This window comes from Cavia porcellus, unplaced genomic scaffold (assembly GCF_034190915.1).
Source record: "Cavia porcellus strain 051 isolate PalLab524CR breed Dunkin Hartley unplaced genomic scaffold, mCavPor4.1 scaffold_30, whole genome shotgun sequence".
Taxonomy (NCBI): Eukaryota; Metazoa; Chordata; class Mammalia; order Rodentia; family Caviidae; genus Cavia; species Cavia porcellus.
The window spans coordinates 25,455,877-25,469,004 of record NW_026947513.1 but is presented as its reverse complement, the minus strand read 5'-3'; the positions used below and the strand labels follow the sequence as shown (position 1 = coordinate 25,469,004).

The following is a 13,128-nucleotide window of genomic DNA, read 5'->3' as shown; positions in this document are numbered from 1 at the left end:
GAGACACAGGGGCTGGGGAGATACTCAGATCCCTGGATTCCGAAGTCAGAGGAAGAAGTACATCCTATCAGGTCAGTCATTGCTTCTGAACTAAGAGTGATAAGTGCTAGGGCAGAAAAGAAAAAAAGACAAATTTTAGAAAGATGTACACAGAAAAATGAACAAAATATTGCTACAGTAGCAGAGAAACTTTCAATCTACAAAGTGCTGCTTTTCTAATTTATCTACTTTGCTTTTTCTTTATAAATTCTCTGAGGTAGTATTTTTTTTTCTTGAGATTTTTGTCATCATGTTTGCTTGTTAGCACTTTACACCCAACCCTCTAGCAAATATTTGCTGAAGCAAAGCAAAACAAAACAAAACAAAACAAAAAACCCTTGAGTTCTAGGTCTTTCTTCATAGTGATGATGAGGGGAGTAAAACGAAAATGTTTACATAACAATCAACAAAACATGGGCATGAACTGTCCTTAGTCTTGACAATGTCCTTAAACAAAGCCAAAAATCTTATTGAAGAAAAGACTAAAATATTTTGTTTTCAGTAAGACGGATCTATCTAGATCACCATGTTGGGCTCAGACAGACTTAGAAGAGCAAATATCCCGCGGTTGCCTAATCTGTGAATCTAAAAAGAATGTTGAGAAAGTGGAAGGAAGAATATTATTTAATAAGAAAATGGGATAAGAGGGAGCGAGAGGGTGTGTAAGAGCAGATAATAAGGGGGATGGATGTGATCAAAACACATACTTGAACCTCACCCTGAAATGTGGAACTAACGTGGGGGTGAGGGAGCACTCGGAGGGGATGATCACAGTATCTTATGTGCATGTGTGATTCTGCCAAAGTAGAATCCATTAGTTGACATAGTCAATAAAACATGTGGGAAAATAAAGGGAGAAGCAAGTCTAAGTCACCATCAGGTATGATACTGTTGTAGGTAAATCTTAATTATGTTATTTGGTGAATATTTGAAAGACTGATTAATGTTATATATTTTGATAGAATTAAAAATACAGTGTATGTACCACTGAGACACTTTTTTTTTCAGCTAGAGAGCAAACAGTGGTTGCACAAGAACAATTACCCAATCCATAGGGATGCTTATACAATATAGTCTGTAAAAATAAAGGTTGTTTGACATTGGAGCCAACCGTCAACAATCTAAAATAATATTATTAATAGGGGAGGAAGGAAGGAGGTTTACACAGATATGCACTGAACTTCTGGTATGAGTCAGATTTGGATAATTTTGTAACATACATTATGTTCTTTAATCTTAATAGCTGCAGTGTAAATTCTAGTGGTGCTTAAACTATCTTATAATAAATACTTCTTTTACATTTTTCAAATGTGCATTTAGTGATTTAAAGACATTGTTGTCTTTAAACAAGGCTTCATGAGAGAATTCACAACTTAGAAATCAGTAAAAAACTACAAATCAGATGTTTCTCCTTCTATTCAAGTGAAGCTGAGCATTGAGTAGTAACTGAAAAGCATTCAGTAGAATTATGTACTGTTAGTCTCTAAGAATTACAATTCTAATTCTAGAATTCTATAGTAAATTTAGAAAGAATTAGCAAATATTTTGTGTAATTTACTTCCTTATGTTGGGTGGGTGATTTAGATATTTTAATATGTTCAGCATAAACATTAATTAAAATATGCTTTAAGTATATGATTGATTTGCATATTGAAAGTTTTGTGTTTTTATGAGTTTATGTTTCTGCATTTTATAATGAGGGAACTTCTATTGTTAAAACACTGAACTATTCCTGTTATGATTTACCTAAAGCTAAGATTTCTTTAAGATGGCTTTTGATGATAACCTTGCCATTTTCTGCTTTGTTATTTTGCAGTGAGGCCTACAGTAATAGAAACGGATGTTTATGTAAATAGTATTGGACCAGTCGATCCCATAAATATGGTGAGTGATACAAATCCAGAGATTCAGAAATTTGGCTTCATAATACAGTGAATACTTTAGTCATTTCTGATAGCTGATTCTGAATGAATTTAAGTTGCTATGTGTAATGTTCTGTGCTAGATGAGCAATCAGAGCTAAAATATCACTTACCTAATAGCTGAACTAGTAGCCTTTTTTCTAGTGCAGTGTATTTGATATGACTGTGATAGGCATAAATAAATATCACCTGCTCAGTCAAAAGGAGGGGGCTGAAGAAATTTAGAAAAAAGAAGATCAGTAGACCTAGGGGGAAAGACAAGTCTGTGATGGAAAGGGACATATATGTAGAAAAGGCAGAATGCCCAGAGCTGCAGAGAAATCAAATGGCCTGAAAATATCCAGGAAATTTATTGCCTAGAAAATGTAAACAGCAAGATGAGGAACTGAATATGAAGGAATTATAAAAATCATATTTAGGATGGTATTGCAACATATTATAATAGGAAACGTGAATATTTTGTGATGTACGAATTTTATATTTCTTGGGATAACAGAAATAATCAGAAGATTTTCATCAGCTATTATATGCTTTTTTTAGTACATCACTTTGGTAATAATGTAGGAGATAGATATAAGTGCCAAGATTGAGATTAGAGAGACCAGTTCAGAGGTTGCATTATTCCAGGCAATAGATCTTAGAGGTTTTCCTTACTAGGGTGACAGCTGAACTGGAGACAATCAGACTGTTACTTTCCTGTACTATGTAAAATGACAACTGAGTCAGAAAAGATAGATGCACATTAAGAAATATCAAGCGACTTTTTCAGAATCTGGTGACTCCTGTGTTAGACCTAGGCTGACTCCAAGGTAAGGACTTGAAGAAATCTTGCAGAGAGTAGTGACATTATGTGGGATATGTAATGCAGGTGGGTGTGCTCAGATACTTAATGGTTTGCATCAGGAATGTTCCCCTGAGATCTCATGTGTTCTTGGATAGTGCTTTCTGAAGGTGATTGCATTTCAAAGGCCCTATATACATGAGTGAATCAATTCATCTGTGAGGTCAGGAATAAATGTGCTCTCAGATTCTGTGGCCTAGAGTGGAGACCTGGGGGACATGATTTGGAAAGACCTGTCTTATTTCTAGGGTCTCTGCTTTCTGATCACCATGAGCAGCTTTGCTCCTTCCATACCCTTCCACCATGGCAGTTCTGAGTTTAAGGTTGCCAGACCTGCGCCCAAATAGGCCTCTCCTTTACGCTGCAGTCATCTGGTATTTTATCATGATGACAAGCAAAGTGACTAAGAAAGGGCACATTCAGTAGGTGCTACCCAGCAGTGATTCATCTGTTAGCCTTGTTGTTCAAGGAAGTATTGGGACTGAGTATAGGAGGAAAAGAAGAAAATGGTGTATAATGTACCTTAAAACTTTAAGAATCTCTGAGATGACCCAAGAGGATATTCAGCTTAAGAACAGTGCAGACATGAGGACCAGATGGTAGGTAAAATACGGGTGGAAGAAGAATAATACAGGAAAGAAGCACGTCGGAAAGTCAGAGAGGTTGGAGAAAAAGCAGAAGGAGGCATTTTATAATTTTAGACATTAGAGAGAATAAAGAAGGAATAATAATGAATTACAAATGTACATAGAGTTCAGCAAAAAATAGACTAAATTGGGCCCATAACCATTAGCAATCAGATGGTGTTGGTTTTCTCCGACTGGTAAGTTTAGTGGAGTGGTAAATGTAGGAAAAGCATAATAGTTCAGTGAACATCGTCTCCATCTTCAAAATTGTTCCCATGCCCAAGCTGCATTCTGCATAGCCCAGAATAGACCCGTGCGTCATGCAGTGATGCAAGCCACTCAGTCAGACACTGGTTTGAGAGTGCTGGGGAGTATGGAGAAATGCAGGTTTAATTCTTGAACCACTAATTTTGGAGACTGTGTGTAGATGAGAAAGAGGATGAGATAAGCTTATAAGGGCAAAAAATATATAGTTAAATAAGATGAATAAATTCTATTGTTTTATAACATTGCAGGATGACTCTACAACAGTTTATTATATAGTTCATGAAGAACTTGAGAAGATACATATGCTAAATAGCATGATTCAGTTATTCCAAATTGTATGTACGGAGTGAGAATATGAATGTGAACAATTACGTCATACAAATTCAAAAAATGTAGATTGATAACATAAGGATGAGAGAGAGAGAGAGAGAGAGAGAGAGAGAGAGAGAGAGAGAGAAAGAGAGAGAGAGAGAGAGAAAGAGAGAGAGAGAGAAATGAGAAGCAGCAAGATTATGCAATAATGTCAAGGGAGGTCCATATAGGATACAAAATGATTAAGTGTAGCATTCATGCCTTACTTTTACACATAGTGTTTTATTACTATTTGAAGGATATTAATTGATGACACTAACATAACCAGAACATATTATTTAACAAATAGATCATGATGATCTGACTCAAACCTTAACAATCTCATTTCTGTGAGTCAAACTATTAGGTGTCATTTAATGAGCTCAATAATGTGTTACTCTATGAATCTCCTGTGATTCGGTCATTGATGCTATTACTGGACTCTGATTACTGTAACAAATTACCAGTAACTTTGAGACGCAAGAACTGGATATTTATTTTGCACAATTATAGAGACAATCAGTCCAAGCTCAGAGTGTTGGCTGGTTTGGTTTTTTCCTGGGCCTTTCACTGACTTGAAGAGGGCACATCCTCACTATGTTCTCGCATTCTGTTGCCTTTTTCTCACTCATTGGTTTTGTCACTTGGCCTATCTAGACTTTCTCTTCTCATCAAAAGTCAGAATAGATTAGGATCCATCTTGAACACCTCAATTAAAATTAATCTTTTCTTTTTAAGCCCTATCTTCAAACACAGTCATATCTGAGATACTGATCATTAGCAGCTGAACCTATGAAGTTTTGTGTGTAACACAATTCATCGTCTAAGACATTAAAGGGAATTATCTACAACTTTTCTTACTCAATTTATGCAGTATAACAAGAATCAAATCATTTCTGTATTTTTCACCTTTATCACTTTAGACTTGAAGAACCATTACACTATGCCTATTGCCTATGTCAGCTTCCTTATATGACGGTCACATTCCATCTGTTTTTCTCTTCCTTAGCCGGATCTTTCTGTGACTGACCTTAACTTTCACAGCTGTCTTCACTGATTGCTCCAGTGTCAGCATTTGGCCATACCATAACTGATGTCTTTGTCACTATAAAGGAAACGAATGTGAATCGGCCATGAATAAATTGCTTTTTGAGAGGATGGTGGGATGTCTGCATACAGTGACCTGGAAGTTAGTCTTAAATTAGGGACTGATATTCAAAGAAGAATCAGGAGCCAAATCCCTCTCAAGAGTTTGCAAAATCTCTGTAAGATTGGCTAGGAAAGGGATGGAGCCTTGATGTAAGAGAGAAAAAAATGTATATCAGACTTTACTAACACATACACTTAAGGAACAGAAAACAGAGGTAATAAGTAAAATTGCAAGATTAACCAGAAAATGAAGAAAAAACAGTACCAAGGGAAACAAAGAGAAAAAAAAGTAATAAATGTTTTAGTATCGGCTCTGCATAAAATAAGTTTCTATACAAGCAGTTGAGTTTTTTAAAACGAGAAAACATTTTATATAAATGTGGGTATAATGCTGAATTTTGAACATTATGTAAATATGAAATTTCCTAAGGTAGTACATTAAAAAATGTTAATTTTTCTCTTTTGGATAATTTTATATTGTTTAGTATTTTAAGTAACCAACGCCTAGAGAAAGTAAACCAATTGAACATAGAGAAAAGTCTACATTTTTCTAAATTGCATGATTTTTATGAAGGAAGTTTGCTTTTAATTGTTCTTAATTTTTTAAATATAAAAGGTCATCATTAAAGTAAAGAGAAACAGGATTCAAAGCTGTATTAATATTCTGGAAATACACTGACATGTAGACTACCAGGAGGACTCAACAATGATTTTCTATAAAAGATTCATGGTAGTAAAGATTTAGTTTTCCCAGTGGGGTGAATTACACATTTATAACCTTGGGCAGTGATAGTTTTGCAAATGTTAATTAAATGAAATTGCTATTGAAACTAGTAATGCTAAAACTTATGCAAAAATCCACTGGAATGATTGATAGTGTTTATTAAAGAAATGCATTATCATACTAGGGGTTGATAAGAAGTTTATACAGAAGACTATTTTAACTAAACAATACAAGAAAATTAGAATTTGCTTTTTAAAAAATGAACAAAACTGCTTTGAATGGAAGTGTAATCAAGTAAATAATGAGTAATTAAGTAAGCTTGGAGTTGTTTTTTATTCCCCATTAACTAGGAACACATTTTAAGTTATTTGTCTAGAAGGAAGAAAATTAACATACCAGTTTAAATGTGTGTGGTTTTTTTTTTTTTTTTTTTTTTTTTTTTTTTTTGGAAGTACAGAGGATTGGACCCGGAGTTTTCATATGGAGCTATATTCCCAGCTAAATTTTGTTTTGTATTTTTGGAGAGACTTTCACTAACTTGCCTCGGTGGAATTCAAACTTATTATTCTCCAGCCTCAGTCTTTCAAAGCTCTGGAGTTACAGATGCAAACCACTGAGCCTTGTTGTCTTTTTGTTAAGTGAGCCCGAATTTGATTTGTTATAAAATGATTGTTCTTCATATTTGACTACATAAAATGGCATTTCAGTACAATACTGGTGGCACCAAAAACATCATTCTTCAATAGGAAATGATTTTCATTTCTTTGTTCCAGAGCTATAAGCTCTGATCTTTATGTCCCTCTCAAAAGTAGAGTACATTGTGTATTAAATGGAAAAAATGACTCAGTCAATAAATTACTGAAAAAATCAGAGTAATTTGAACAAGTAGTCCAATTCTGTGTGTGCCCTGATCAAATATAAGTGGAAAAATTTTCAATCAAAATAAAGACAGTAAATGTTGGTTGAGGTTATTAGACTGGACGGGTATATTTTTAAGCTCTTAACTTTGCAGGTTGTGGGAGAAGACATGTTTTAACTTAGTATATTGAGGACATACATCCCCATAGCAACTTACATTCTGCTAGTCAGTGCAGACATTCAAGGGTTCTAACAAATCTTCAAGATCAGTGAGAACTCTAGAAAGTTCACGATGTATTTAAGAGGAGGTTAAATTGCAAAGTAGTATGTACAAACATAGCTAGAGTTGAACATTTAAGGTATGATTTGAACATGACCTTATTGTAGTAACTATTAACTGGTATATAGTCCAAGATGAAACCATTATCAGTACAGGAACTTTGAGCATGAAGGGAAAAGATAAGCAATTCATAAAACTGATCAAGAATGAAAAATCCAATCACATTTATAGAATTTAATTCACATCATTTAAATCACAAAAGTGGCATATCGTGCATCCCTAGAATATAATTCTGAAGCTTCATATATTCTAATTGCGGCAATCTCTGATTCATTTTGGTAACAGATACAAATTTAAAAAAAACAGGGGATTGAACTACGAGGAGGGTAATTCAAACAGACCTGGGAAACCAGCTGGTGCTATAAGAGGCCAGCAGTACTAACAGCTCTGAGTCATTTTAGTAACAAATAAATTTATGCTGGTCAGTATAGAAATACTTTTTTAAAAATAACATTTTTCAGATTAGTTTTAAAGGAAGAAGAAAATCTAGTTTAAAATAAATCTTTTATGTATTTTTAATTTTTATTTTTATGATTGATTGAAGCCAAGGCTTCAATGTGTTATATCCCCAGACTTCTTATCATTTTTATTTTGATACAGGACTCCTTAATTCCTAAACTTCCCAGATGGGCTCAAATTTACAGTCCACCTACAACAGCTGGAACTTAAATCATGCGCACTGTGCCTACCTCAAAAACTCTTTAAAACAAAAGTATATGTAGAAGTGCAAAAGTCATAATCATTATTAAATACTAAATGCAAATAAAGTTTTCTTCAGGAATAGTTTATTGGTTTTCATTCACTTAAGTGGAATGGTCAAATACCAATGGTTAAACCTGGGAGATAGTAACAGTTAAACAATCTATCTGAAAATGTTTACAACTTATTTCAAGGTTGTTTTTTCTTGTCTTACCAGTCTCAATTTTATCAAAACTGTCAAGACACTTAACACTAATTTAAAGGATCTGAAACATATTGAGAAAGTGACTGTTCAGAGAATTTTTCTTCTACATGTTTCTTGCATTGCAATGAACTCATTTTTCCACCATGGGTGATGCATTTGTTTCTGATATTCTATAGGTTGTCCCCACACACACCACACAAACAAATCCTTCCCTTCCTCCCTTTCCCTTTCTTCCTTCTCCTCTTGTTGTTTGCTCCCGACGTTTCTATGCTGAGGTGACAAAGTGTGCTGCAGAGCTTCTACCTGTCAAAGGACGTTTTTATTCACCTGATCCTATTACCAGGAGACAGTCACACCTTGCCAAATGCAGTAACTTCAGGCACTTAGCATTTTGCCATAGGACACTGGAAACTAAAATTACATACAATTTCATGGAGTCATTGAATATTATGAAGCAGTCTTCCTTTACATGTAATGCATACACACATATTCGTATATGATGTTTACTATGGAGTGCTAGTATTGGGAGATGGTAGCCTACAGGATTTAACTTTAAGAATAGTAGTGAATTTTTTTTGCATTGATGGATATTAAATGTCCTAAAATTTTCCAATTAGGTTTCAGTTACTTTGTATGCAGACTTTCTTTTTTCCTTGCTTCTTTCTTCCCTTCCCCAGTTCAACTTTCTCCTCCTCTGTTTTTCCTCTCCTCTTCCTTCTTCCTCCTGTCTCTTTCTGTCTCTGTCTCTGTCCCTCTATCCGCCTCTCCCACCCCACTTTGTTTTTATAATTCTTAATTCTGGGAATAGAACTCAATGTCTTTACCCTGAGCTACCCCCCCTATCCCATGTTAAATTTAAAATTTTTATTTTGAGACAGGATTTCTATAAGTCATTAAATTGTCCAAGTTGGACTCTTTTTACTTTCCTGCCTTAGCCTTCCATATTCTAAGGTTATAGTTATATTCCATAATGCCTAGCTTTGTTATTTGTCTATTTGATTTTAGTCTAAAACCTAGAGGTATAAAAATCATAGGGAAGGTACGGAGTCTTAAATCAAAGTTTACTAAGCATTCATAACCTCAAAATATATATAAGAAAGCTACTATATTTTTCTTTAAAAAAATCCAACTTCTCAGAAATCACTCCAGTAGTTTCTGATTTGGGAACCCTTATCAGGGCCCTCAATTAGAATTTTGAAAACGTTTATCCATGAATTCTAAATTAATTAGTTTTCACAACCATTAAGTTAAATCATATCACTGTAAACTTGGAAGGCATTGTGTAGGATTAAAGAATACAATAATGATATTATAGAAGTAGTTTTATGAGAAAGCATCTCTGGAAGACAATTTATGTTCTCTGTTCAGAGTTACAGCACTGGTTAATTTCCAAAACTGTATGATGTTCTGATGATCACAGAGTCACAGGATTGGGGAAGATTATAATGGTGATCTTGCCTTGTGCCTATATTTAGCCAGTAAGAGCACTTTTAAGCAACATGGTCAGCATCATAGTCTGGTAAGTTGCAGTGAAAAATTTCATATGGTTTCCTTACTCTATCCAATCCATGTGCTTTGCACTATATATAGTTTAGTACTATACTATATGCTTTACATTTACTCTATGATAGTCTCATTATCTAAAGCTTATTTAAAATTATGTAAATAATTATAAGATGCTACCTTATCCCTTATTCAGTGTGTAATTCTTATGTCTACAAATGCAAAATCTGTGAACATCTTATGCAAATTTAAAGTCTTAGACTAGCAATATATTTGAATTATCATCAGTTGCTCTGTAGTTTAGTTAAAATGTGAAAGAAATTTTCTTTAAATTATTTACTTATGACATTGTAATGGAAATTCTAAAAAAGTACAGTAATATGAACTGTGTGAATTATGTCAAGCCTTGAAAAATCTAGAATTACCTAGCTTTGTGATACACAATAGAAACTGAACTATGGTACTCAAATAAATGGGAGAAGCAGAGGCCTCCAACAGCAGCCCAATGGTCTCCTAGTGATATGCTGACCTACAGCTTTGGAAAGTACTTCATCTTCTTCACTGATAATGTTAATAATGATAAGAATTTCAGAAATTAGTAATTATATGTAATACATAATGTGAGCTATATGGACTCTTTCTAATATATCATTTCAAATAATATAACGGTCTGCTCTGATAACCTAGGTCAGGGAGCAAGATATGTTTTGAATATGTGGTATCTAGGGATGAGAAATGCTTTTCCCACCGAGAATATAGAATAACTATCTAACTATCTCAGACTGAACAAAACTATAGCAAACATTGCTTATGTGAATGGAAAACAGTTGTTTTTAGTCATAGTCTGATAGCAACTGCCCAATTTGAAGAATTCCTTACCAGTAAAGAAGTGTAGTTTGGATATATTTGCTGCCATATTCATTTTACACAAGAAAGCATATTCTATGCAGATTGTATTTTCATTCATATGCTCGTTTATTCCAGAGTGATAGTAAGAACACAAATACCATTAAAATGATAGTATCTCACTACATTTAAAATTTGTCAAATTAGTATTAATACTTTTAGAAAAAAAGTTTCACTATAATATAAACTCAATATTGAATTTCAACCAGTATACAGTGTGCTTAAAGAAGGTTTAAAATATCTGTTGAATACACTTATGTTAGTTTAATTACTTCTTACACCCCTAAAGCTAGTACTTGATGAGTTTGTATTTTCTTGGAATTCCTCTGAACAGTTCTTATGTATTCAATGTAGGAACTTTTTTTCTAGATTTTATATATATCTTGCTAAAATTCAAAGTACAAAGAAAAAATTAAAGTTTATAAAATACATTATTAATATATTACTTCAACTCAATTAGGCAATATGAAGCAAACTTACTGGGAATTATGTTAAGATATGGGACAAGATGACAAGAGTATAGATTTACATAGAAAATATAAGAGTGGGTATATTTTTCCTATCACAAAATTTGCTCATTTTCTCATTTCTAAAAATGATTCACATTTTTCTGAATCAGTGAATGATCTTTCCTTTTGTTATAGCCTTGCAATGGTGTTTATGTGTCACCTTGGCTAGACTATGATACGCATACATTTGGTCAATCACAAATCTAGATGTTTCTGTAAATGTAGTGTTTTTAAATGTGATTTACACATAAGTTTAGTTTTTGACTGAAGCAAATTGCTCTCCATAATGTGGGTGGGCCTCATTTAGTTACATGCAAGATTAAGACAAAACTGAGCCCCTGAAGGAAGAAAGGCTCTGCTTGCAGAATGCCTGTGCTCAAGGCAGAAGCCTCACCTCTTCCTGGGCTCCCCAGCCACCTGCCTGCTCTGCGCTTATCAGCACACACAACAGCACATCAACCAATCCCCCAAAATAGACCTGTCTGCTTTCTTATGTATCTTTCCGTCTGTCTTATTGGTTGGCTGACACAAAGCTGGAAAGGTAGCTCCTTTGCAGATCTCCTAAGACTGCACCCTCTTCATGCTGTGATTGCCACCTTAGGGAATTAGAGCTCATCTTTTGTTTCTTTGTCATTTTCAGAGTTTAGCTGTTGTGTGGTTATACTAAATTTAATGTTTCGCCTTTTGAAATTATAGAATGCTGATAGAAATCCACTAGAAAATGTGTCTTAAGCAGGATTTGGAATATTAACAAGTAAAGGATTAGGACTTTCTGATCGTACTTCTCAATTCAACAGTGCAGTGGTTTAGCACGGTCTCATGTTCCAGAGTCAGCTATTGGAAACTGGTGATTTTAGATAAATCTGAAAAAATTTCCAGAGGTAGAATATCCCGTTGGATGGAAGAACACGCATTTTATGACATAACAAAAACTGGGCTACTTTTTCAATATATATAGTTTATATAATTTAATTTTCCTCTTATGTCCTACATTTTACTCTCTCCCTCTCCCGTCCATTTATCAGTTAATCCCTGTATCGATGTGAATGCTCCTTATCCTTTAAGATTCTAGTTATAGATAATGCTCACCAGAGAGCCATTTTTAATTTCCTCTAGATGAAAATAATAACTATTATTCCTATTCATCTTTAACTTTTTTTTGTTTTATTAATATTCAATCTTATTTGTATATCAATACAGAAGTGAAGTAACTATAATACTGAAAAAATTCTTGCTGACAAATTTTACTGATAAGTACACATGACATTATGTGTTTTTCAGTTCACATTCAGACATATAGAGACATAAATATAGATGTGTCTTTTGCAATTTATATTCATACATAAGTATAAATATGTGTTAGGAGCTGAATCCAGGATTCATGGACATTTTTTTCTTTCTTTGTAAAATTTTACACCTTTTTTATTAGTACATATTTGTAGTACACAATGTTTGCATTCCGTGTGTGGAGTTGGTACATATAAATAATGCATCTTAATTTCTGTTTTCTTTTTCTTATCCACCCTTCTCCCCTCCTTCCATCTCTTCATCTCCATCCAAAATTGATAAGATCTATCTATTTCCTAATACTTTTCTTTTACGTTGCTCTTTATTTATACTCTAGGTTTCTCATACTAGAGAAACCATACAAATTTTAAGGTTAGAGGTCTAATTTATTTCACTAAAACTTGTAGTCTCTATGTGCATCTATTTTCCCACAAATGACTCATTTATCTTTCTTTATGGCAGTGTAGTCCTGCTTGTGTGTAAATATCCCATTCCTTCTATTCATTCATTTTTGGTGGTTATACAGGCCTATACCTATATGTTCTATAGCTAAATATATTTATTAAGAATTGTGCTGCTAGATAGTTATGCATGTATCAGAACATGATGTCTTTAACTCATTGGGAAAATACCTTTAAAGTTAATAGATGGGTTAAAGGCAACTTCTAATTTTAAATCACTGAGGAATTTCCATACTTATTTCCATAGTGGTTGTACTAATTTAAATTTCCACCAAAAATGTAAAAAGGCTCTTTTATTCCCCATAGTCTTAACACCATTGTTATTCATTGATTTCTTGATAATTTTTAGCCTTTTTCTGAGGTAAAATGGAGTCTCTGTTTTAATTTGCATTTCTCCAGTTTTCCCCATTTACTATACTATTATGTAGTAGATTTTTCATAA

The 13,128-nt window shown here is 33.7% G+C and overlaps 1 protein-coding gene across 3 annotated transcripts in view; it reads left to right on the top strand.

The window, feature by feature from the left end:
* Window positions 1-13,128, top strand: part of Gabrg1 (gamma-aminobutyric acid type A receptor subunit gamma1) — an 84,729-nt gene that overhangs the window by 36,180 nt on the left and 35,421 nt on the right. For all 3 annotated transcript variants that reach the window (XM_063240748.1, XM_063240747.1, XM_063240750.1), the window contains exon 3: window positions 1,856-1,923. In XM_063240748.1, coding sequence (XP_063096818.1) covers window positions 1,856-1,923 — 68 coding nt within the window. The remainder of the gene's footprint in view (window positions 1-1,855; window positions 1,924-13,128) is intronic.